Consider the following 26,797-nt stretch of genomic DNA (forward strand, 5'->3'; position numbering starts at 1 on the left):
TCCGATTCAGAGAAGGAGTGAACGCAGCTCTGGGCGACCTCAGAAAGATGTATAACTCTGTCTGGTTGGAAGAGCGAGAGATGCATCTGCACAGGTTCCTGTGGAGAGACAGCCCAGAAGAGGAAATCAGTGAGTATGCCGTCACCAGAGTCAATATGGGCGACAAACCTGCTGGCTGCATTGCTCAATTGGCCATGAGGGAAACTGCAAGTCTGCCCAACTTCACTCACCTGCAGGATGAACGCAGAGTCATTGAAGAAGACAGCTATGTGGATGACCTGTTGACCTCCCACAATGACCTGAACAGACTTGACCAAATCACAGCTGGAGTTGAAGAGGTCCTAAAGGCTGGAGGCTTCTTCCTCAAACCATGGGTCAGGTCAGGGCAAAGTGGGAGGAAAGAAACTGAAGCGGATGTCCTAAAGCCAGAGCAAGGAAACACCTTGATTCTTCCAAACCAAATAAGAGAAGGAGAGAACAAAGCCCTGGGCATCGGCTACCAGGTGGACAAAGACAAACTGTACATGCTGACGGCGGTTAACTTTTCCAATAGGAAGAAAAAGATGAGAGTTGGCAAAGATCTTCTTGAAGAGGAGGTGAGAGCTGAAACGCCTAACCCACTGACGAGGAGAGCTCTCCTAAGCCAAGTTGCTGCACTGTACGACCCAATCGGCCTAGTTGCACCGGTCAAGCAGAAGGGAGCAATTCTCGTCCGTAAAGCATTCCAAGAAGGAGGGGGGGGCAAGCTGACCCAAGAAACCTGGGATCAACCTCTTTCAGAAAGACTCAGGGAAGAAGCCATACAGCTCTTCGAGGAATATGCCCAGCTTGGACAGGTGAAATTCCACAGGAGCCTCACACCGCCCGACTGGAAAGGGAAACCCTACGGCATCACATTTTCTGACGGAAGTGACAAAACCTATGGTGCTGTGATGTACGTCAGATGGGAGACAAGTCACGGAACTGAAGTTCGATTCGTGGAAGCAAAGGCCAAACTGACACCCCTGGACCAAAAGGGAGATGCTGTAAAAGCAGAAATCTGTGGCGCAGTCTTTGCTGCCAGAATTCGGAAGTACGTGGAGAAACATGCCCGTATGAAGATTGAGAAATGGTTCCACCTACTGGACAGTCAAACAGTCCTCGGGGCCATCCAACGAGAATCATACGGATACCAAACCTTCTTCGCCAACAGAGTGGGCGAAATCCAGATGTCCGGGCCAGTGCAAGACTGGTGGTGGACCAGAGGAGATCTGAACATTGCTGACTTAATAACAAGAGGAGGCAATCCCAAAGACTTAAATGAGGAATCCACATGGCAAAACGGACCAGAGTTCCTGAAGTGGCCAGTGGAGGAGTGGCCTATTCAGTCAGCTGGAGAAGTTGCAGCCCAGGCCAGGGAGAGTGTAAACAAGCTTCAAAGAAAGGCATTCTCTGCTGCACTGACCAGAGCTCAAGCTAAGATGAGTCGGCAAAAAGAAGACCCACTGGCCACTCCGGAAAAGGAAAGTCCCTGTGAAGAATCGAAACCTATTATGCCAAGAAGAAAACCCACTAGCTGGGTGAAACATCTTGTGGTTGTAAAAAGGTTCAGTAGCCTGACAAAACTGATCAGAGTTGTTGCCTGGACACGACGAGCTGCCGAGCAGTGGCTGAAGAGGAGGTCGAACCCAGGACAACCAAAGTGGGAGGCAACACCCAAGCAGGCTGGATTGGCTGGCACTGAACTAGAAGGTGCACGTGAAGACGTCTTCCTCGCAGCTCAAGAAGGTGTAACATTCCCAGTCACTACTCTGAGCAGATTGGCAGTATTCAAAGATGTGAAAACTGGACTCCTCGTTTGTGCAGGGAGGATCCAGATATTTAACGAAGATGAGACAGCCGTGCCAGTCTTGCCATTTGAAGCATGGGTGTCAACATTGCTGTCACAAGAATCCCATGACGCTAACCACGAGGGGGTAGCAGGAACCCTTCTACGGATGAGGAAGACAGCGTGGATAATAAAGGGCCGGAGAATTGCCAAGAAAGTAGTTGACAGCTGCATAGTTTGCAGAAAGAACAGAGCAAAGAAGTGTCAACAAATCATGGCAGACTTACCTCCAGAGCGAACCACCCCAGCTGCTCCTTTTGAATTCACAACCATGGACCTATTCGGCCCTTATGAAGTGAAGGATGAAGTCAAGAAAAGAACCAGACTGAAAGTGTGGGGAATCGTCTTCAGTTGCATGGCCTCCCGTGCCATACACACTGAACTAGTGAGTGACCAGTCATCCCAAGGCTTCCTCCTCGCCTATCAGAGGTTCACGTCACTCAGAGGACATCCCAGGAAGCTCTGGTCAGACCCCGGCACAAATTTTGTGGGCGCCAAACCTGCTCTGGAACAGCTGTACACATTCCTTGACCGACTGGACAAGTCTCAAGTCGAAGACATGGCTGCCAACCATGGAACAGAATGGTCCTGGAAGATCCACCCTGCGGATTCTCCCCACAGAAATGGTGCTGCAGAAGCGGCTGTCAGAGTGGTCAAACGGGCCCTGACCAATGTCGGCGGAGATGGTGTCTTCACCTGGGGTGAATTTCAAACCTTCCTCTACATGGCTGCCAACCTTGCAAATGAGCGACCAATCGATGCAAGAACTCAAAGCAGGGAAGACTGTGTGGAATACATCACCCCGAACTCTCTGCTCCTAGGGCGTGCCAACCCTAAGGGAGATCCTGGAGACTTCCAGTTTGATCGCTATCCTTATAAAAGACTGCAAGTAATTCAAGCTGAAGTCACCAAATTCTGGAAGAAATGGAGCCAACTAGCTGGACCCAACCTCTTCATAAGAAACAAATGGCACACCAAAGAGCGAAATGTTTCTGTCGGAGATGTGGTCTGGTTGGCTGACCAAAATGCCCTGAGAGGACAGTACAAGCTGGCCAGAGTAGTCAGAGCCAATACGGACAGCAAAGGCATCGTAAGAGACGTGCTTGTGAGGACCTTTCCCAGCTATCCTGTCCCCATCAAGAAGACAAGCGACAAAGAAAAACCGACCACGAAAACCAAGAGGCTCAGACATCAAATCCCAGCAACAATCCTGCATAGGGATGTCAGACGCCTCATCATTCTAATTCCCATTGAAGAACAAAGGAAAGAAGGACCTGTGTGACCCCATTGGGTTTTGAAAACCATGAGGGCCAAGTGGGAGGTGTGGAGTTGAAACTCAGTGTGAATGAAGTGTCCCTGCCCTGGAAGTAAGGAGCTGTCTCCTCCTTAATCTTACTCCTTGGTGAAGTACCAGAAAGAACTACATTTCCCAGAACACCAAGGTCAAGATGGCCACCAATTGGCTGATTCAAGGCAGCTGTTAAGGAATGGTGGTGCTGTCTCATTTCATGCAAGCAAGCAGAGCGGCAAGACGCAAAAATCTACAAGATCCATCTTTTAAAGACTTCCAACACACCAATGGTCGGTGAATATACCCACTTTGCAATATGCTGAAATGCTTATTTGTTAAAACTCACCTTGACATGTTGGTTTACTTACCTGTCTTAAATTGTTTTTAGTTTGAACCACAGCAAATTTACTCCAACCTTGAGCATTGATTGCATCTGGGTATTTTCTTACTGTTTGATAATTAAAAAGCTTGAGTTAATTGAATTGTTAAATAAGCTCAATTTAAAGGGATAAAAAGTCAAAGATTATGGTTCAAAGTTAAAAGTAATAAAGATAAAAGCAAAGTTGAAGGATAAAAATGTTAAAACTTTTGCTTAAAGTTAAGCTAATTATACTTACCTTTATACTTACCTTACTAATTAAGCTACCTTATTAATTAAGTTAATTATACTTACCTTTTACTTACCTTTACTCCGTTTGGTGGATTTACTCAGTTCCATCATGGTAATGAATTTACATGATTGATTACTTAATTGCATGATTAGTTAAATGATTAATTGAGTGAACGATTAAGTAATTAAACGATTGATTGATTAAATTAAATGATCAATTAATTTTGACTTCTTTAAAGTGACTAAAACTACTTTTCTGATTTACTTGTTTCATTTTACTGAAACTGGTTAATTTGACAGTGCATTCACATGCATTTAATCTAAGTGTCTAGAGTCCTTTTGAAAAGTAATGTTAGATAATTTAAAGTTTAAACAATGGTATTTAAAAGTTTGCAAATTTAACTTTAAAAATAATACCTGTTTGAGTCAGTTGAATTTGAACCTTTTTGTAAATACCTGCACATATATTGTTTTTCCATTGTTAACACTTGTGTTCGAAGGTTAACAACCTGATTGAATGAAGATCAACAGAAAAGAAACCAACAAAGCCAAAAAGTTGGATAAATAAAGTTGATCAATTGGAAATCCGAGTTGTCCTGGTGTCCTTTACGGAGTCAATAAGTGGAACTTGATATATATATATATATATATATATATATATATATATATATATATATATATATATATATATATATATGTATATATATATGTATATATATATATATATATATATATATATATATATATATATATATATATATATATATATATATATATATATATATATATATATATATATATATATATATATATATATATATATATACTACCGTTCAAAAGTTTGGGGTCACATTGAAATGTCCTTATTTTTGAAGGAAAAGCACTGTACTTTTCAATGAAGATAACTTTAAACTAGTCTTAACTTTAAAGAAATACACTCTATATATGCTAATGTGGTAAATGACTATTCTAGCTGCAAATGTCTGGTTTTTGGTGCAATATCTACATAGGTGTATAGAGGCCCATTTCCAGCAACTATCACTCCAGTGTTCTAATGGTACAATGTGTTTGCTCATTGGCTCAGAAGGCTAATTGATGATTAGAAAACCCTTGTGCAATCATGTTCACACATCTGAAAACAGTTTAGCTCGTTACATAAGCTACAAAACTGACCTTCCTTTGAGCAGATTGAGTTTCTGGAGCATCACATTTGTGGGGTCAATTAAACGCTCAAAATGGCCAGAAAAAGAGAACTTTCATCTGAAACTCGACAGTCTATTCTTGTTCTTAGAAATGAAGGCTATTCCACAAAATTGTTTGGGTGACCCCAAACTTTTGAACGGTAGTGTATATATACATATATATACATACATACAGCCTGGCCCCCGGCTAAATTGTTTAAACCCAATGCGGCCCCCAAGTCAAAAAGTTTGGGACTCCTCGTTTAATAGAAGAGTTTGTTTATTTTTAGTTCCATGTTGTTGTGGTCATTTTGAAATATGGTGTTTGTTTTGTATGTGAAGTTTTGCATAATATTGTTAAGATAAAATTCGGAGAAAAAAAAGCCTCTTCTGGTAAACTAAGACTGAACCAATAGATGGTGTCTCAGAAGCAGCCAATGAGATGTCAAGTTTGCAGTCACATGACATGGTTACTCTACAGTTTGTGTGTGGGCTTATAGGTTGGCCCAGTCAGGAGGAGTCTTATTTGATAACAACTTTACAAGACTGACTTTAATGATAGAGTGGGTGTAAAATTTTGACTAAATTGCTGTGCAGTATGACTGGCTTTATTTTCACTCTCACATTTAACTTTGCGAAGTGCACATATGTCAACTTGTCAACAGAGTACAAGCTAAAAGTGAGCATTTTTAGTCATAGTAAAATGAGTGACAGCTCATATTGACACAAAAGTGTAGCGGCAAAGCACGTAGAAAAGGAAAAGTGAGGCCAAGTGTAGCGGTTGTGTACTTTGAGGCATGAGAGTCAAGCGTGCTGACTACAGAGCTAAAAGCCCCAGCTTTTTTGCACGATAGCACAGGGTTGAAAGATCCTGGTCATGTAGCCTGCCCCCGATAGGGTCTGATTCGTTCCGCCAATGTGCAGAACTACACAGGTCTGCTGTATGTGCTTGGATCCTTTTTAAGAAGGCTTTAAACATGTGAAGGTTGCTGTGCATTAGTGAAAAAAAATCCTACAATGCCAAAAAAGGATACAAGCTGATCACACACTAACACAAACACTTAAAATGATGACTGAAAATGTTATGACAGACCACCTCAAAAAAATGAATTAAATTTTACAGTTTTTTTACTTAATAAGACACCCACAATGTACTTGAAAATAAAGAATGCGGGCTTTACAATATCAACTCTGAACAATACGACACTGATTAAGAACATATGAAAGTTACTTAGACACCCAGCTCGTTTTTTATATATTTTACAATCGTCAAAACACAGCAAAAATGCAACAAACACAGTGAAACATGAAGGTAAAAGGCAAAAAAAACATGCACATATAAGACATAATACCACACTCGCGTCTCACACTGGCTGCTCCGTGACCAAACCCCGCCCACTCTACTTTGCGCCTCATCTGTTTGCAACTTTTGTGACATAGTCCCTCTGATTACCGTAACAACCCGTAAACAACTTGCACTGAGCCTAGTCTATAAAATCCGCTACACCTCCCTGATACCGAAGTACATGTCAAACTACTTCCTTAACGTAAATGACCGCCATAACCACAACACAAGGGGGAGCTCCACTAACCACGTTAAACCCAGATTCCGATCTAACAAAGGTCTTAACTCATTCTCTTTCTATGCCACATCAATATGGAATGTGCTCCCAACAGGTATAAAAGAAAGGGCATCTCTATCCTCCTTCAAAACCGCAATAAAAGTACACCTCCAGGCAGCTACAACCCTAAACTAACACCCTCCCCGGATTGTTAATAATCAAATGTAAACAATCAAATGTAGATACTTTTTCTTATGCCTTCTGGAAGCGCTAAAAACTACAACATGGCTGGCGTGGAGAAGACTCAGTCGAATTGGAGGCACGTAAATAAGACCGCCCACAAAACTGCATCTTGAAGAGACGGTCAGAAAGCGGCTTGAAAACGGTCTGTAAAACATAATCTTTGCAAAATCTTGGCCAAAGAACCACCATGAAATGTTATGTAGACCACAAGAAAGTCTTTTAAATGTAGAAACATTTTTTTTTAAATTTATTTACTGGAAGTGGGTCACATTTTTTTCACAAAATCTATATAAACTGAATTTTAAAACACTGTATTTTAACAAACTGGACTTTTAATTTTGCACACGTTTTTTACTCAATGAAATTGTCAGCATAAAAAAAATCAGTTCACAAAGCTCAAATGCAAAAAATCTGTTGCATAATTTTAGCTTCCAAAAAATATTTGGTAATGAAGACACAAGTTAGCCTCCGTAGCAAATATTAGGGGTACTGTTGTCGTTAGGGGTGTGGGAAAAAATCGATTCGAATTCGAATCGCGATTCTCACGTTGTGCGATTCAGAATCGATTCTCATTTTTAAAAAATCGATTTTTATTTATTTATTTATTCATTATTATTTTTTATTTCTTTAATTAACCAATCCAACAAAACAATACACAGCAATACCATAACAATGCAATCCAATTCCAAAACCAAACCCGACCCAGCAACACTCAGAACTGCAATAAACAGAGCAATTGAGAGGAGACACAAACACAACACAGAACAATCCAAAAGTAGTGAAACAAAAATTTATATTATCAACAACAGTATCAATATTAGTAACAATTTCAACATAGCAGTGATTAAAAATCCCTCATTGACATTATCATTAGACATTTACGTATATACAAAAAAAAAAAAGAACAATAGTGTCACAGTGGCTTACACTTGCATCCCATCTCATAAGCTTGACAACACACTGTGTCCAATATTTTCACAAAGATAAAATAAGTCATATTTTTGGTTCCTTTAATAGTTAAAACAAATGTACATTATTGCAATCAGTTGATAAAACATTGTCCTTTACAATTATAAAAGCTTTTTAGAAAAATCTACTACTCTGCTTGCATGTCAGCAGACTGTGGTAGATCCTGCTGAAATCCTATGTATTGAATGAATCGAGAATCGTTTTTAATCGGGAAAATATCGTTTTTGAATAGAGAATCGCGTTGAATCGAAAAAAATCGATTTTGAATCGAATCGTCACCCCAAGAATCGATATTGAATCAAATCGTGGGACACCCAAAGATTTGCAGCCCTAGTTGTCGTGTACTTTTTTTTTTTCAACTGTAACGTGTGGCTTATAAACATTTATTATAGTTATGTGATGTCATTAAAGGTCACGGAGCAGCTTTGAACACAAACGGAGAAGTGGAGCTGGACGCCATCATCATGGATGGAAAGACGTTGGCTTGCGGTGCTGTGTCATCAGTGAAGAACATCGCCAACCCTGTTACTTTGGCACGCGCAGTAATGGAGAAGGTGCTGGTGTAGCGGTTGTGTACTCTCTCTCTCTCTCTCATATGCATTGTGTTTTTCTTAATCACAGACGTTTCTCTTGTGGGTTGAATTAGCCGTTTATTCTGATAATAACAGTTGGCTTCTCACAGTTTATAACATCCTCCAATATCACAGTTACGACCACTCCAGACTGACATGTTTTAAATAGTAAAGCAATGACAAATTAAAGGTACCTGATAATAGAGTGCCTGGGATTTCTTGCTGAATCATCCCACAATGCATTGCGAGCGGCCATATTGGTAGGCTTTGTTCACCGAGAGTCATTGTTTACGATAGCGCTATTCAATGCACACATGATATTTCCGAACTGTTCAGTGGAAAATAACATTGCACCGACTGTGATACGATGTTAGTCATTACAGTAGAAGTCCCTTCGTCGTTACGAGGAGAAAACTGTTGAATGTAAGGATCCTTACCAGATCGACAAGTCAGAGTGGACTACACATACTTGCCAACCTTGAGACCTTCGAATTTGGGAGATTGGGGGGGCGGGTTAAGGTGTAGGGGGGCGGGTTGAGGAGGCCGGGGTTGGGGGGCGGTGTTTGGTGGTAGCGGGGGTGTATATTGTAGCCCGGAAGAGTTAGGGATGCAAGGGATTCTGGGTATTTGTTCTGTTGTGTTTATGTTGTGTTACGGTGCGGATGTTCTCTCGAAATGTGTTTGTCATTCTTGTTTGGCGTGTGTTCACAGTGTGGCGCATATTTGTAACAGTGTTAAAGTTGTTTATACGGCCACCCTCAGTGTGACCTGTACGGCTGTTGATCAAGTATGTCTTGCAGTCACTTTCGTGTGTATGCAGAGGCTGGGCCGGCACGCTCTTTGTATGGTAAAAAAGCGGACGCGTCGACAGGTTGTAGAGGACGCTAAAGGCGGTGCCATCACGGCACGCCCTTAATATTGTTGTCCGGGTGAAAATCGGGAGAAATTCGGGAGAATGGATGCCCCAGGAGATTTACGGAAGGGGCACTGAAATTCGTGAGTCTCCCGGAAAAATCGGGAGGGTTGGTAAGTATGAGACTACAACATCTTCCCCAATGCTTCATACCTGAACTTTGTGATCTACTTCATTTTCCAACCCAGCCCATTTTACACCTTGAACGACTTCCAAAATTATAAGAGCCTTGAAAGCTATGACTGGTTTGTTTGTGGATGGGTTTGTGACTTTTGTTTTTCTGCATAAACTTAGTGGACCTCGTGTTGACAAAGCTAGAGCCATGCACTCTAAGAAATTATCCGACTCAAGTTTGACACCCTGGATAATCTCGGATAACTAATCTAATGTCATCTCATGTCTCTTGACTTTGGCTGTGACCCGCAGACCACGCCCCCCTCCACACACAGTTTAAAAGTGTAAAAAAATGATGAATAAAGGGTACCCCATGATACCAACATATTGGCTTCTCACAGTTCACAATACTCCGACATCTATCAAATTCTGAGAACAAACAAAACAGGACGAGACACAGTTAGCACAGTTTGACATTCTAGATGAAAACAAACGCTTCCCATCCAACCTGATGGAGCTCGAGAGGTGCTGCAAATAGGAATGGGAGAAACTGCCCAAAGATAGGTGTGCCAAGCTTGTGGCATCGTATTCAAAACGACTTAAATCTGTAATTGCTGCCAAAGGTGCATCAACAAAGTGAATACTTATGTACATGTGATTTTTTTATATGTTTATTTTTAATACATTTGCAAAAAAAAACAAACAAAAAAAAAAATTCACACTTACATTATGGGGTATTGTGTGTAGAATTTTAAGGACAAAAATGAACATACTTATTTTTGAAATAAGGCTGTAACATAACATAATGTTGAAAAAGTGAAGCGCTGTGAATACTTTCGGATGCACTGTATTAGTACAATTCACACAGCTGATACGTTTTATTTTCTCTGTCATGACAACCCCCAGACTGACCACGTCATGTTGACCGACAGCGGCGCAAACCTGTTCGCAGAGAGCATCGGCATGGCCACGGTTCCCACTGATACGTTGGTGTCCAATTACGAGAGAAAAGAATGGGAGAAGCACAAGAAATATGTGACAGGCGTAATGGAAAGCTTCAACTCTCGCTGGTAGGCTTAATCTTGAAGACCTACCCTTGCTTCCACTTCAATGGCCTCATTAATCACAACGCTGCAATCTTTTAGTTTGAAAAGAAATCAGTTGTAAGACAGAAGAGCACACAATTCCGCACTGATTTATTTATCTTTTCATCCTGCTTCTACTGCAGTTTTTTGGTCCGGAAGGTGAGCAATTTGATTTCACACGTTTTATATATTTTTTTATTTGTTTACAGTAAACCCTCGTTTATCGCTGTTAAGTGGCTCCCAGCCTGACCGTAGTAAATATATTTCCGCGAAGAAGGAATCCTTAATTATAAATCTAACATTTTCACAGCTAGAGAGTCTAAGGAGAGTCTTATAATAACAATAACACCCACAGAGTCACTTTTACACTCTTTTAATCCAATACAGTACAGCTGCACTTCAAATCTAGCAACTTCACCACATTGCAGATGATTTTAAAGTTATTTAAATCAAATGCCACAATTTGTTGATCTTAAATAAGCATTTTCAAACACATCAATGTCTAAATGAACTAAAAATAACAAAACTATAGTGGTATTGGCCTCTAGGTGAGACTTCATTTGGCATTTATTTCATTTATCGCGGTCATGTCTATCTGTGTTGGCCCTGCGATGAGGTGGCGACTTGTCCAGGGTGTACCTCGCCTTCCGCCCGATTGTAGCTGAGATAGGCTCCAGCGCCCCCCGCGACCCCGAAGGGAATAACCGGTAGGAAATGGATGGATGTCCGGAACCAATTAACGAGGGAGGACTGTAATGCTGCCTGAGGCTAAGCCAATTAGTGTCCACCATACTAAAAAGCCTACTGTGGTTGGTTTGGGCTCATCTAGTCATCTAAATATTTCTAATTTATAAGTTTGAAAATGCTTAATTTAGACCAAAAATACATAAAATATATCTAATTAAAATACAATAAATATGCAATATAGGGAAGCTACGGAGCCCCTAAAGGGAAATGGGGGGGGGGGGGGGGGATTTATCATTTTTTATTTATTTTTTTTAGACATGTAACTTGTGCGCGCGAGAAACTATCTCGTGCGGATGAGAAACTTTTTATAAAGTTATAAAAAAAAAAAAAAAATTAATTATAATTTCTTATTTGATTTTTTTAGACATGTATCTCGTGCGCACGAGATACATGTCTAAAAAAAATTACAAAAAATTATTACAATTGTTTTTCCCCCCCATGTCCCTTTCGGGGCTCCGTAGTAAGCTGCAATTTTTGGAGCGCTATTTAAACTGTATTTAATATTTCTTCTACTTTGTTTTCTTTATTACTTGAATTTAATTTGTTTTGTACTAAAACAAATTTGTTAGAAATAAATTGTTTAATAAATGCTGAATAAAACAATTAATACAATGAAAATATAAAGTTGCACATGTTCCTGGTAAAACCCTGACCGGGATACAATCCCTGTTGGTTAATTTGCCAGTCCAGCTTTAACTGACCACAGGTGGCAATTATGAATGAATGAATGAATGATCTTTATTGTCAATGGGCATGTATAGGTACAGGTCCAACGAAATTTAGATTGCTTCCCTGAGGTGCTTTGCATTTTTTTTAAAAAGAAGAAACCACACAATATACAAAAACAACACAATATACACAATATGCAATATACAATGTGGCCTAAGACCACTCTAGGAGGCAATGTAAAAGAAAACGAGACAGTAAAAAGTATAAAGTGACTAGAGAGGACTAATGCTGAATCCCAGTGTGCTAAGGGGGTGTATTGAGACATTTCCTATGACATTCTTCTTATATAACAGAGCAGGAAGAAGCTGGTTGTCAACACTGTTAAAGAACTGTGTGTTACCTATAATGTTGTCATTCTAGGGCCCATGATACTGTGGGTGCTGTTGCTGTGGACTGCTCTGGAAATGTGGCCTGTGCCACATCCACTGGAGGAATCCGAAATAAAATGGTCGGCAGAGTTGGCGACTCCCCCGTCATCGGTCTGGTTTAATTTTCTTGGTCTCTCTCAACTACTTCTTTTCTGTCTTCATTGTTGACTTTTTGCCTACATGAAGTGTGTTTTCTGTTGCAAAAAAAAAAGGCTGTGGCGGATATGCAGACAACTCGAGTGGTGCAGTGTCTTGTACCGGCCATGGAGAGTCTATCCTGAGAGTGACACTGGCCAAACGCATCCTTTCTCTCATTGAACAAGGTTACTGTACATTTCATGACTTTAATTTGACAATGACTGTACTGCACTTTAAATCTGTTTTTTATTTTATTTTTTTGATCTTGCCCCCACAAAGGTAAATCCGTGGCCCAGGCGTGTGACATGTCACTGCAGTACATGGGAGAGCGCGTGCGTGGCGCTGGCGGGGTCATCGTTGTTTCTCCAACGGGTCAGTGGGCATCAGCGTTTACCACAGAGCGAATGGCTTGGGCTGCTGTGGATAATAATGTTCTGTACTATGGATTAGAACCCAATGAAAAACTGAAAGAATAACACTTTTTTACTTTGCTTACATGTCATGCAATAGAGATCTATGTTTTCTATATGTATTTATCCAATTATGTTAAAGAGGTTCATTTAGCCTACTAATGTGTATTTATAAATGGTTGATTTATATAGGCTAGTACTAGCCTATATAAATCAACCATTTATAAATATTTATCCAATTGTAGACACATTTTAAACATTAGTTTTAACCATCTCGTGAAATCACAACTTTGTTTTTACTAAGTTAGACTGATTTGAGAGCATATGTTGTAGTTGAGCAATAAGTTCATGTATTAATTATGCTATTTGCAGCAAATAGCATTACGTTAGATTACAACTGAAATTATCAGTAACAATTAATCGACTAAATCAGTGGTTCTCAAGCTTTTTTCACCGAGTACAACATCAGAAAACACTTGGCACTTCAAGTACCACTATAATGACCAACATTAAAATACAGTAGCACTGTAGTCCAAAATATTCTTTAAAAAAAAGGTAGAGGTTTTATTTAAAAAGTATATTTGATATATAGTTTAGTTTAGTTTATTATTCTTCGGTCAATGGTCAACAAAATAAACAAAAAGTTGTACATTCATAGATTGAAAATGAAAATGTTGCAGACCGAAAGGGTTTAGGCTAAAGTTGAACACTTATTGCGCCTAACCCTATAAACAATGTCAAGTACAAAATGAACTTCCGAAAATTATGAAATGTCCTTTGTACAACATATTATAAATACACATTATACACAACATAAACACAGTTACATTATATACACAGTCAGGGGCGCCGCTAGGGATTTTGGGCCCCATGAAAAGAATCTTTACAGGGCCCCCAACACAGCGGCAACATTTTTTGATGCTATTTTACATACAATTATGCATTTTCATGGTATTTTTGACTATCATTACCATATTTTTGAAAGAAGAACAGCATCACAGTTGACATGTACAGTAGGGGAAGAACTGAGCACTCTGAATACAATGGAATTCATTTTGAGTCATTTATTTGCTGCACCACTGATTCTTAAATTGGAAATAAACTCTTCCATGAAAAAATAGCAATTATAATCAGTGGAGAGAAAAAAATCTCAGCAAAAACAAAAACGCCATCAGAATACAAAATGGCCATATATGATTTCTCATAATTTAGGTAGAACTTAATATATGAAAGAATGGTAAATATATATATATAATATAACGTTGCAGACTGAGTCAAGCTTCCTTTTGCAACCTTTCAATCACTGGTCCTTGCTCAACTTTTCACAGCTGCTCACCTCCTTCCTCATGTGGGGGCACTGGGGCTGATTCAGGGGCAGGGGGGAGTTGGGGGCTGACAGACAGCTGCTGCTGTTGGTGCACTTGACTCTGTTCAGAATGAGGCATCATTTTGACAGAGGGGAGATCAACTATTATTGAATAAGAACAGCTTGATAAATGTTTGACTGGATTGATTATTTAACTAATACAGCAGTAAAATGTAAAAATCCAGAGTTTTCTTGAGCTAACATGGTGAGAAAAGTGAGCTAGCTTACTACCACAGACAGGGACAAAGTTAATATGTATAACTTTCCACCACAACAAACCAATAACAAACCCACCTTTTTTTTTGAAATATTGGGTGACATATTGTCGACCCTTCTACTCCTTCTCCTCTCTTATTTTCTTTTCCTTTCTTTTTTGGCTGCCTGATTTTTGAGGCATACTGCTGTCTCCTCCGCTTTACCCGCTGTGGCGCTGTCTGTGACAAATCGCAGGTGCTCTACCTGCAGCTAATCCAGTTGGACTGAACCATTTTACGTAAATAGAGGGGGGAAGGGAGGGCCCTGCAGGTGTTGATGCTTCCAAAACAAATAAAGGTATTGTTACCAGGACATAGAAAATAAAACATGTGTGATTATATGTTAGTTAATAACTTAGTGTCATTATTTTTTCTGTATTATAATTTCATCATCATTAGGGGCCTCTCTGGGCCCCCTTTCATCATGGGCCCCTAGAATCCGTCTCATTTACCCCCCCTTTTCGGTGCCCCTGTACACAGTAAAGGCATGTGAAATATCCTTGTACACGTGTTAAACCTTTGCACCAATTATATACTATATACAAACAATTATACTTCCATTATTATTTATATCCCACATTTAGTTTTTAATTAACATTGATCATAGTATTAACTACAGTGTTGATTCAAGAGTGATATATTTTTTCAAGACATTGGTCTTAAAGTGTTTTTTAAATGTGTGAATGGAAGTGGAACATTTTAAGGAATCATCCAAGCTGTTCCACAGTTGAACCCCCCTGACAGAAACACATCTACTTTTTAAGCTCATTCTTATGTTTGCTTTCTGAAAGACAGCTGAAACTCTGAGTTCATAGGGATTCTCTCTGGGTTTGAACCTCTCCTGTAGACACCCAGGCAGCATGAGCTTTGTACATCACAATAACAGTGTTGAGGTCAACAAGATTGTGCAGTTTTAATGTTTTTAATTTATTAAACAGAGCATCGGTATGGTCATGATAATCCGCATAATTTACAATTCTAATCGCTTTCTTTTGAAGTGAGAACATAGAGTTGATGTTTGATTTGTAATTGTTACCCCAGATTTCAACACAATAATTAAGATATGGGAGTACGAAATAATTACATAAATTGTTAAGAGCCTTTTGATTTACAGAGTTTTTAATTTTATGTTACATAGCAATAATTTTTGCCATCTTTGTCTTAAGTATATTTAGGTACAGTTTCCAATGTAATTTATCATCTTTATAGTATCCCAAAAAATGTGTTGAATACACCCTTTCTATCTCCATATCATCAATTCTTATATGACACTGTATGTTATTTTTCCTATTTCCAAAAATTATATATTTTGGTATTATTTAGGTTGATTGATAGTTTATTGGCATCAAACCATTGCTTTAGTATGTGGTGTTCACTCTCTACAGTCTCTAAGAGTTGGCCAAGGTCTTGCCCAGAACAGTACAGACTTGTATCATCAGCAAAGAGAATACAGTTGAGTTTACATATATATATATATATATATATATATATATATATATATATATATATATATATATATATATATATATATATATATATATATATATATATATATATATATATATATATATATATATATATATAAAACACAGTTTGAACTGTAACGCTGTGTTGTAATATGTATTTAAGTAATTATTTAGCGTACCACTAGTGGGACGTGTACCACAGTTTAAGAATCATTGGATTAAATCGATTTATTCTTTAAGAAAAAAAGCATTGATTTCTATTTTGTTGCTTCGATTAATCGTTTGAGTGCAACAAATACAAGTTGATCAAATATAGAACGCTTTTAAATACGCCAACATCGTTCCCGCACAGCCGCCTCAATAGAGCGTACATGAGAGCGGTGGTGTGTGGGTGCTGGATCTGTGTGGGAACACACAGCTGATGTATATATATATTTGTATTAATACACACATGTTAAAAGTGCAATTTCAATGTTGATGATGTGCATTTATTAGAAAAAAAGCAAGTGATATTAAGCAGAACAATCATTGTTTATTTCAACCATTTTCCCCAAAATATGCATTGAGGCTATAAAGTGCGATTTATCAGACCACTAGATTAATCAAACAAATTAATCGATACATTACTGGATTAAAAAAATCGACAGCCGTGGCCCTAATGTTCAGTATAAAAACTGTGATGTCATTCTGTGAGAAGAACTTGTGATTTCACTAAAACATACCTATCATTTTTCTCAATTGTAATAAACTGTCAAGAAGAGCTGTGTTGTGAACGTGGTTAACAAATTGATGTGTGTTCCTGTTTTTATTCATAACATATATACAATAAAAAAAACTTTTTAAAGGCCCCATGTCTATGCAAAATATGATTTTTTCCATATTAATTCTTTATTTATACAATGCAGAACTTGTTTGAGTGTTTTCAGTCGTCATCAAGCACTATGTATAAACATACCTGTAGGGGGCAGATCAGCTTGTGAGCTGCAGGAACATCAGCAAAGAAAAGCTAAATTCAGTAATATTACAGATTTGATAGAAAAACAAGTGAAGATTCTAGGACATCCTGTCTTCAGCTTCACAAGATTCAACTACAATAACAAATAAAGGAACATACAAAGCAAAGCTACGGCCTCAATCCAAAGGAGCCAGTTTGCCACCACTGTTGGATCTGTAGTGAACAATTATCACCCTGTCAAAAAAGACCAACAAAACATTACATCAGGAATGAATAAATGTTGTTTTCTGCGGTGCGGGGACACACTTGTCTCGTGTGCACAGTTGGGAAGATTGGAACATGAGAAGATTAACTTCTAACAGTTAAATGCAATTTGCTTCGGCTGTTTGTGCAAAAAACACATTAGTAGGCACTGCCGCAAAATGATTTCCTGTGCTAAGTGTAGCATGAAGCATCCCGCTGTACTCCACTGAAATAAAGGATTTAGGGTAGGCCGAGAAGGATGTGGAAACTGGTGTCCACATGCTGGTGTCAAGTGGTCTTACAGGGGCTGGAGACCAAGATTACAATTTGCTATTAGTGCCAGTCCATTTTAAATCCAAAATAGGAAGTAAAAGTCGAACCACTTATACTTTTCTGGATCAAGGAAACACATCCATTGTCTGTACAGAAAGCTTAATTAAAGGCCTACTGAAATGAAATGTTCTTATTTAAACGGGGATAGCAGATCCATTCTGTGTCATACTTGATCATTTCGCGATATTGGCATATTTTTGCTGAATGGATTTAGTAGAGAACATCGACGATAAAGTTCGCAACTTTTGGTCGCTGATAAAAAAAAAGCCTTGCCTGTACCGGAAGTAGCGTGACGTCGCAGGTTGAAGGGCTCCTCACATTTCCCCATTGTTTACACCAGCAGCGAGAGCGATTTGGACCGAGAAAGCGACGATTACCCCATTAATTTGAGCCAGGATGAAAGATTTGTGGATGAGGAACGTGAGAGTGAAGGACTAGAGTGCAGTGCAGGATGTATCTTTTTTCGCTCTGACCGTAACTTAGGTACAAGGGCTCATTGGATTCCACACTTTCTCCTTTTTCTATTGTGGATCACGGATTTGTATTTTAAACCACCTCGGATACTATATCCTCTTGAAAATGAGAGTCGAGAACGCGAAATGGACATTCACAGTGACTTTTATCTCCACGACAATACATCGGCGAAGCACTTTAGCTACGGAGCTAACGTGATAGCATCGTGCTTAAATGCAGATAGAAACAAAAGAAATAAGCCCCTGACTGGAAGGATAGACAGAAGATCAACAATACTACCAAACACTGGACCTGTAACCACACGGTTAATGCTGTCCAACCTGGCGAAGCCTAGCAATGCTGTTGCTAACGACGCCATTGAAGCTAACTTAGCTACGGAACCTCGACAGAGCTATGCTAAAAACATTAGCTATCCACCTACGCCAGCCCTCATCTGCTCATCAACATCCGTGCTCACCTGCGTTCCAGCGATCGACAGCGCGACGAAGGACTTCACCCGATCATCGATGCGGTCGGCAGCTAGCGTCGGATAGAGCGTCTGCTATCCAACTCAAAGTCCTCCTGGTTGTGTTGCTGCAGCCAGCTGCTAATACACCGATCCCACCTACAGCTTTCTTCTTTGCAGTCTCCATTGTTCATTAAACAAATTGCAAAAGATTCACCAACACAGATGTCCAGAATACTGTGGAATTTTGCGATGAAAACAGAGCTGTTTGTATTGGGATACAATGTGTCCGAATACTTCCGCTTCAACCATTGACGTCACGCGCAAACGTCATCATACCTAGACGTTTTCAACCGGAAGTTTCCCGGGAAATTTAAAATTGCACTTGCCGTATTGGCATGTGTTGCAATGTTAAGATTTCATCATTGATATATAAACTATCAGACTGCGTGGTTGGTAGTAGTGGGTTTCAGTAGGCCTTTAATGAACTGCAATTCACAGGATTGAAATGACGCATGATGGGTCAACTGAAAATTGTGGGCAGCAACACAGTGTTAGGACTGGATGAATTTCTCGTGTTGACCAAAGTTTACACACAGGAGTCCATGCTAGGGCACAAAGTTAATATTCCTCAAAAAGGGATGTTAAAAAGTCACCACCTGAGAATGTGAAACACTTTCACTTGCCTCAAATTGAGGCAGGATTTGAGCTTCTGATTGCAACAACTGTACCCTGGAGAAATGATGTGCAGTGAGGATGGAGAACCATTTGCCACCAGGACTAGGCTTGGATGGACCGTTAATGAACCGCTGGGATACGACTAGACAGCAAATTGGCCACAAATAACTGTCAACAGTGTCTCTGTTGTGACCTTAGAAGAGCTTTAGCAGCAACAGTTCAAAAATTATTTTCCCGAGAACAGTTTAGATGAGCAACTTGCAATGTCAAGAGAAGATCAGCGGTTTCTGGAATCAGTCAACAACTCAATAAAACGTCCAAATGGTCATTACCAGATCAGCCTTCCAGTAAAGCAAAGCACCATCTGCATGCCAAATAAAAGGAAACTTGTTGAGCAACATTTACAACATCTCAAATGGAGGCTGCAGAAGAACTCAACATTTTACCATGAGTATAAAACCTTTAGAAATTAGCTTTTTGTTTAAGGCTATGCCGAGAAAATCCCTGAAGAGGAGCTGGACCGTGCTGTTAAATTTGTATGCGGAGCAAGTTACCAAGGAACATCACTGAATGCACAACTTGGCCCTGATCTTACCAACTCTTTGATTGGAGTGGTGACCCGCTTCAATAGGAAACCTGTGGTGATAATGGCAGACATTGAGTCCGTGTTTCACCAGGTACGATTTACTCCTTCAGTACACATATCTGCTCATGTTCACGTGGTGGCAAGATGGAGACCTGGGGAAACAACCTGCAGAGTACTGGATGAGAGTGCATTTATTTGGGGCCACATCATCACCCAGAAGGGGTGCAGATGATTATGGGCATCTCTATAATGTGGAAACAATACACAAACGACATCAGTGTTTCTATGTTGATGATTGCATAATTTCGGCAGCCAGAAAGGAAGAAGCAGTGTCACTGTCTCAGGAACTGGTCTCATTATGTTCCAAAGGAGGATTTTCTCTCACAAAAAGAATGAGCAGTGAATCAGGTGTGCTGGCTACCATATCGGAGAGTTTAAAAGCAAAATGCATGGATCAGGTGCAAAAATTAGGGAACACATTTCTCCCATCCTCTCCTCCCTTCACTGGCTCCCAGTGAAGCGCAGAGTGAAATTTAAGATCGTCACGTATGTCTTCAAAGCGCTCAATGGTCTCGCCCCAGCTTACATTAAAGATCTCATGGACCAACCCACCAGCTCCAGGCTTGGTCGTTGCCTTAGATCGGACAACCAAATGACACTGAAGGTCCCACGGTCAAACCTAGTGACAAAGGGAGACTGTGCTTTCTCAGTGATGGCACCTAGGCTATGGAATAAGCTCCCTCTGAATATTAAGTCCGCCACCACTCTGGACTCTTTTAGAGCACAGCTTAAAACTCACCTCTTTACCGCAGATGACTTTTGATGTATGTGTTCATTGTGAGTCTTAAATGTTTGGTTTAGATTCCTTTGTGTGTCTCAGTCTCTGTTTCTGTTTTTTTTGTTTCTCCACTCGGGCTGCGCTGATGTAACAGTTGGTTGGGGGGCGCATAATAAATGAAAATAACATAACATAACATAACATCAGTTGAACATGTGGTGGGATAATATATCTGTGCAGGAGGAAATAAAAAAGTTTAAAAGGACCACTGTGACCAAAAGTCTCACTGTGGAGGACTTGGACCGGGGTGAATTAGCCATTTGTGATTTCCAAAAGAGCCTGTACATGTACAAGAAGGAGAAACACGGGCATGTCTGCATGATCCGCCTCCATCTTTCTGATGTCACTTAAAGTGTGGGGCGCGGTCTTTCTGGCGTCACTTCCTGTGTGGGGCGCGGTCTTTCTGGCGTCACTTCCTCTCCGAACTCACTTTGTAAACCATCAATGAGTCCATACAAAGCTGGAGATTCAAGAAATACACGGCTGACTTACCCGTGTAACAATTTGTCTGAGGAGGGGGACCATAAACGATGGTTTAGCGGGGCGTCACTTCCTCTCCGAACTCACTTTGTAAACCATCAATGAGTCCATACAAAGCTGGAGATTCAAGAAATACACGGCTGACTTACCCGTGTAACAATTTGTCTGAGGAGGGGGACCATAAACGATGGTTTAGCGGGGCTGAAATGAATAATTATTCGTTTAAGGCAGACCTGGGCATTGTACGGCTCGCGGGCCGCATCCGGCCCTTTGCGCATCCCTGTCCGGCCCGCGTGAGGCCAATCATAAATTACAAAATAAATGTCAAAAAGTATCTATGTCGAGTGTGCAATACAACGGTGCTGCTTTTGTTTTGAAAAGCGTTATTTGTATTACTTCTGTGTGGACGTATGCGCGTGTGCGATTGTGAGTGAATTGAACGGCGCTATCACAAATTACAAAATAAAGTTTAAAAAACATCTATGTCGTGCGCGCAATACAACTGTGCTGCTTTTATTTTGAAATGTGTTATTTATGCCGTATGTCCGGGGGGAACCTGTGAGTGAAGGTGCATAGAGACAAGTGATGAGACGCTAAAAAAGAAAAGTTGATGAGGAATGGCGTGTTTTCAACAAGACATGGACTGCCAAGTATTTCTTTACATAAATTAATGGTAAAGCCGTGTGCTTAATTTTTGGTACACAGCTTGCTGTGTTTAAAGAATATCATTTTAATCGCCACTACACGAAGAAACACGAGGGAAAATACCGGAATGTGTCTGATGAAGCGCGCGCAAGGGAGGCCGATGCGTTGATGGTAAAACTGCAACCCCAACAAGGACTTTTTGCCATATTTCACACCCCCAGAGATGCAGCCGTCAGGACAAGTTTCGTCATTTCTCACAAAAGCGCCAGAAGAAGTAAGGCGTTTTCTGACGGAGAGTTTATTAAAGAGTGCTTATTGGACTCTGTTGCGCTGATATGCCTGGAGACAGGACTGTTTTTCGCTAACTTTGGATGAGAGCTCTGATGTACGTGACACCGCCCAGCTGCTCATCTTCTTACGTGGGATAACTGCAGACTTTCAAATCACGGAGTAGCTGACAGCCATGCAGTCAATTAAAGAGACAACCACAGGTAATGACTTGTTCACATAGGAAAATGCGTGTTTGGACAAGCTGGCAGGTGTGACAATCCAATCCACTTTATTTATATAGCACATTTAAACAACACTAATGTTTCCAAAGTGCTGCACAACAATATTAAAAACAATATTCAAATATTATCCTTAGCTCCACCAATGACTGAATAAAAAGAAAAAACAATTACATATAAAACCAATATAAAAACCAATATAAAATATATATGATTAAAAAATATTTTTAACAACAGGTGGTTGTCCAAATCTGATGGGGAAAAATGTTGGATAATGCAGGATAAAGTGACCATCAAAAGCAATCTGCTTTTGTATAAAGTTAAGTTAGGTTAAATTAAATTATTATTATTATTATTATCATCATTATTATTTATCTTACGGTATATCAAAAATAATATTGAGCAAAATTTAATTGAAATATTGTCGTGTGGCCCTCCAGCAGTGCTCGGGTTGCTTATGCGGCCCCCGGTGAAAATTAATTGCCCACCCCTGGTTTAAGGAGTCAAACGACTTAGTGTAGACATGGCCTTAGGTTGGTTGGGACGGACTGGCCTCTGTATAGACTTTGGACCTTGTGTAGACACATTTGCAGAACTCGGTTTGTGGGTTACTTTTTAATTTTTGTGCTTTCTTCTTTCATTCATTCCTTTGCTCACATTTGACTGTGGACATATGTTTTTTGACTTGAAGAAAGAAGAGTCCAGTGTGGATTATTAATTTTGAAGGACACTGATGCAGGTGTATAGGATTGATATTATTGCTGCTGCGTTTATGTCTCCTTTTATGATACGGGTAATTACGGAAACATATTTAAGGGTCTGGTGTGTAGGAACCAGAGCATGTGTCTAAAAAGTCATGTAGTATGTGTGTGTGTGTGTGTGTGTGTGTGTGTGTTTGTGTGTGCGTGTGTGTGTGTGTGTGTGTGCGTGTGTGTGTGTGTGTGTGTGTGTGTGTGTGTGTGTGTGTGTGTGTGTGTGTGTGTGTGTGTGTGCATTCACAGAAGGGAAGTTTGTGTCACGTGACATTAGTGGCGGTCCCTAAAGGGAAGTTTGTGTCATGTGACATTAGTGGCGGTCCCTATAAAGGGAAGCTTTTTTTTTTTACCTGTGCTCAGTGTTAGAGAGAGTGGAACTGGGTAGCCATCATTTTTGTTGGCCACTTTATTGGACGCTAAACAAACAAACCCATCAAGTTTATGATTATAAAATCTGCTGTTTTATAAAACCTTTTATAGCGTTGGATTCAGTAACTCTGTGTGCTTTACTGGCCAAGCAGGAAGCATGTCAGACAAGTACCAAACCAATACTTTTACTCTCAAGCGACAGGCCGTTTTTGGCCTCTTAACCTAAACATTTTGTTATTCATGACCACGGCACTACTATTGGACTTTGAATCAATGCTTGCTGAAATGATACTGAGATAACATCTTCACTTGCTTTTCTTACTGTTTGAAACAGAATAGCACTGGTGCAGGGAAACTGCATATTTATGGTTTTCTGTGTTTTTAAAGGCTATATCATATGTTCCCAAAATGAGATGCAGTACAAAAGCTAAAGTAAAATAAAAGTTGTGTCTATAAAATTAAAAACACACTGTATGAGATATAGTAATTTAACACAATTGTCATTGTGGGTACATGTAGTAGTTGGTAGAATAAAATGTATGATTATTTAGTTTACACAAGACGATACTGCACTGTAAACTATAACAACAATAATGAGCACATAGTATTGTTACACATTAACACCCATCAAAATACCATCATTTTTGTCAAGGCAAGATACATTGTTTTCTCTTGTATTGGGTTTCATTAGAATGGGCTAATTTCATTTCATGTACAATAAAATGTTTACAAAAATGTTTTTTCACAACTCAGCAGGATTATATCCACATTCTTTGGTACATCGAGAATAAAGTACACATTTTGTCTAAAGAGTAGAACACTTATTTAAAGTACATTAAAATTGTATCATATTTGTACATATTACTTCTGTATATAGATTTCATTAGAGTGAGGCATTGTACAGGTAATTGATTTTGTTTTATTTCATGATCAATAAAGTTTTTACAAAAAATGGTTTCCACAACTCAGGATGATTATGTTCACATTGTTTGGCACATCCAGAATAAAGTACATTTTGTGTAAAGAGTACAACACCCATTTAAAGTACCTAAAAATTGCATCATATTTGTATAAATTACTTTCGTAAACAGTATTAGATTTTGAGACCCCGAGAGGGAGAAGCGGTAGAAATGGATGGGTGGAGGCTATAATTGATTTAGTTTCATCTCATGAACAATAAAGTTTTTACAAAAATGGTTTCCACGACTCAGGATGATAATGTCCACATTCTTTGGTACATCCTGAATGACTAAAGAGTAGAACACCTATTTAAAGGCCTACTGAAATGAATTTTTTTTATTTAAACGGGGATAGCAGATCTATTCTATGTGTCATACTTGATCATTTCGCAATATTGCCATATTTTTGCTGAAAGGATTTAGTAGAGAACAACGACGATAAAGATCGCAACTTTTGGTATCTGACAAAAAAGCCTTGCCCCTACCGGAAGTAGCGTGACGTAGTCAGTTGAACATTTCCGCAAAGTTCCCTATTGTTTACGGTGATGGCGGCCAGAAGTGAGAGCGATTCGGACCGAGAAAGCGACAATTTCCCCATTAATTTGAGCGAGGATGAAAGATTTGTGGATGAGTAAAGTGCAAGTGAAGGACTAGGGGGAGTGGAAGCGATTCAGATAGGGAAGATGCTGTGAGAGCCGGGGGTGACCTGATATTCAGCTGGGAATGACTACAACAGTAAATAAACACAAGACATATATATACTCTATTAGCCACAACACAACCAGGCTTATATTTAATATGCCACAAATTAATCCCGCATAAAAACACCTAGGTGTTTGTTGTGCTAGCTCCTAGCTCCTAGCTACTAGCTCCCGTCCATGTAACCCGCCAATACAATTCAAACACCTGCACAACACACACATTCACTCAGCCCAAAGGACCGTTCACCTAACCCAAGGTTCATAAAGCTTATATATTTAACCGAAGTTACGTACGTGACACGCACGTATGGGCAAGCGATCAAATGTTTGGAAGCACGCGGGTGGGACCTGATATTCAGCTGGGAATGACTACAACAGTAAATAAACACAAGACATATATATACTCTATTAGCCACAACACAACCAGGCTTATATTTATTATGCCACAAATTAATCCCGCATAAAAACACCTAGGTGTTTGTTATGCTAGCTCCTAGCTCCTAGCTACTAGCTCCCGTCCATGTAACCCGCCAATACAATTCAAACACCTGCACAATATACACATTCACTCAGCCCAAAGGACCGTTCACCTAACCCAAGGTTCATAAAGCTTATATATTTAACCAAAGTTACGTACGTGACACGCACGTACGGGCAAGCGATCAAATGTTTGGAAGCGCAGCTGCGTACTCACGGTACCGCGTCTGCGTCTGTGTATCCAAATCAAAGTAATCCTGGTAAGGGTCTGTGTTGTCCCAGTTCTCTACAGGCGTCTGTGTATCGAAGTCAAAGTCCTCCTGGTAAGAGTCTCTGTTGTCCGAGTTCTTCGATCTTGACTGCATCTTTCGGGAATGTAAACAATGAAACGCCGGCTGTGTTGTGCTGCTGACTTCCCTCGCAAAATACTCCGCTTCGCACAGACAACTTTCTTCTTTGCTTGCTCAGCTTCTTTCTCCATAATGCAATGAACAAATTGCAACAGATTCACCAACACAGATGTCCAGAATACTGTGGAATAATGAGATAAAAACAGAACTAGTTTGTATTGGCTTCAATGGGGGAGCCATACCTCTGTTTCACTGGCTACGTCACGTGCATACGTCATCATCCAAAGGAGTTTTCAACTGGAAGTTTAGCGGGAAATTTAAAATTGCACTTTATAAGTTAACCCGGCCGTATTGGCATGTGTTGCAATGTTAAGATTTCATCATTGATATATAAACTATCAGACTGCGTGGTCGGTAGTAGTGGGTTTCAGTAGGCCTTTAAAATATATGACAATTGTATAATAATTATATATATTTTGTTTATAGTATTGGATTTCATTAGAGTGGGCGGTGTAATTGATTTTGTCTCATTTCATGAACAATAACGTTTTCCAAAAATGGTTTCCACGTCTCAGGATGATAATGTCCACGTTCTTTGGTACATCCTGAATAAAGTACACATTTGGTCTAAAGAGTAGTACACCTATTTAAAATACATGAAATATTTGTATATATTTGGTATACAGTATTGGATTTCATTAGAGTGAAGCGGTGTAATTGATTTTGTCTCATTTCATGAACAATAAAGTTTTTCCAAAAATGGTTTCCACGACTCAGGATGATGATGTCCACGTTCTTTGGTACATCCAGAATAAAGTACATTTTGTCTAAAGGGTAGAACACCTATTTAAAATACATGACACTTGTATAATATTTGTATATATTTTGTATACAGTATTGGATTTCATTAGAGTGGGTGGTTTTTGATTGATTGATTGATTGAGACTTTTATTAGTAGGTTGCACAGTGAAGTACATATTCCGTACAATTGACCACTAAATGGTAACACCCGAATACGTTTTTCAACTTGTTTAAGTCGGGGTCCACTTAAATTGATTCATGATACAGATATATACTATCATCATAATACAGTCATCACACAAGATAATCACATT

At 39.6% G+C, this 26,797-nt stretch overlaps 2 protein-coding genes across 2 annotated transcripts in view; both read left to right on the top strand.

Moving 5' to 3' along the window:
• si:dkey-103j14.5 (isoaspartyl peptidase/L-asparaginase) overlaps positions 1 to 12,879 on the top strand; it is a 108,635-nt gene extending 95,756 nt beyond the window's left edge. Inside the window, exons 3-7 of the mRNA XM_062058292.1 lie at positions 8,135 to 8,277; positions 10,229 to 10,392; positions 12,244 to 12,362; positions 12,464 to 12,574; positions 12,669 to 12,879. Of these exons, the coding sequence (XP_061914276.1) occupies positions 8,135 to 8,277; positions 10,229 to 10,392; positions 12,244 to 12,362; positions 12,464 to 12,574; positions 12,669 to 12,865 (734 nt within the window). The 3' untranslated portion in view covers positions 12,866 to 12,879. The remainder of the gene's footprint in view (positions 1 to 8,134; positions 8,278 to 10,228; positions 10,393 to 12,243; positions 12,363 to 12,463; positions 12,575 to 12,668) is intronic.
• Positions 81 to 3,406, top strand: LOC133657819 (uncharacterized). The gene is made up of 2 exons (XM_062059603.1): positions 81 to 1,767; positions 1,846 to 3,406. Exons 1-2 carry the CDS (start codon positions 81 to 83, stop codon positions 3,147 to 3,149), a joined length of 2,991 nt encoding a protein of 996 aa, XP_061915587.1. The 3' UTR covers positions 3,150 to 3,406.
• Positions 12,880 to 26,797: the final 13,918 nt, after the last annotated feature.

This window comes from Entelurus aequoreus, linkage group LG09 (assembly GCF_033978785.1).
Source record: "Entelurus aequoreus isolate RoL-2023_Sb linkage group LG09, RoL_Eaeq_v1.1, whole genome shotgun sequence".
NCBI lineage: Eukaryota > Metazoa > Chordata > Actinopteri > Syngnathiformes > Syngnathidae > Entelurus > Entelurus aequoreus.

Excerpts from the sequence above, each read along its gene's own strand:
- LOC133657819 (XM_062059603.1), top strand. The coding sequence starts at position 81 with ATGCATCTGCACAGGTTCCTGTGGAGAGACAGCCCAGAAGAGGAAATC. Across the intron at positions 1,768-1,845 it reads CTTCCTCGCAGCTCAAGAAG|GGAGGATCCAGATATTTAAC; the intron begins GTGTAACATTCC and ends TCGTTTGTGCAG.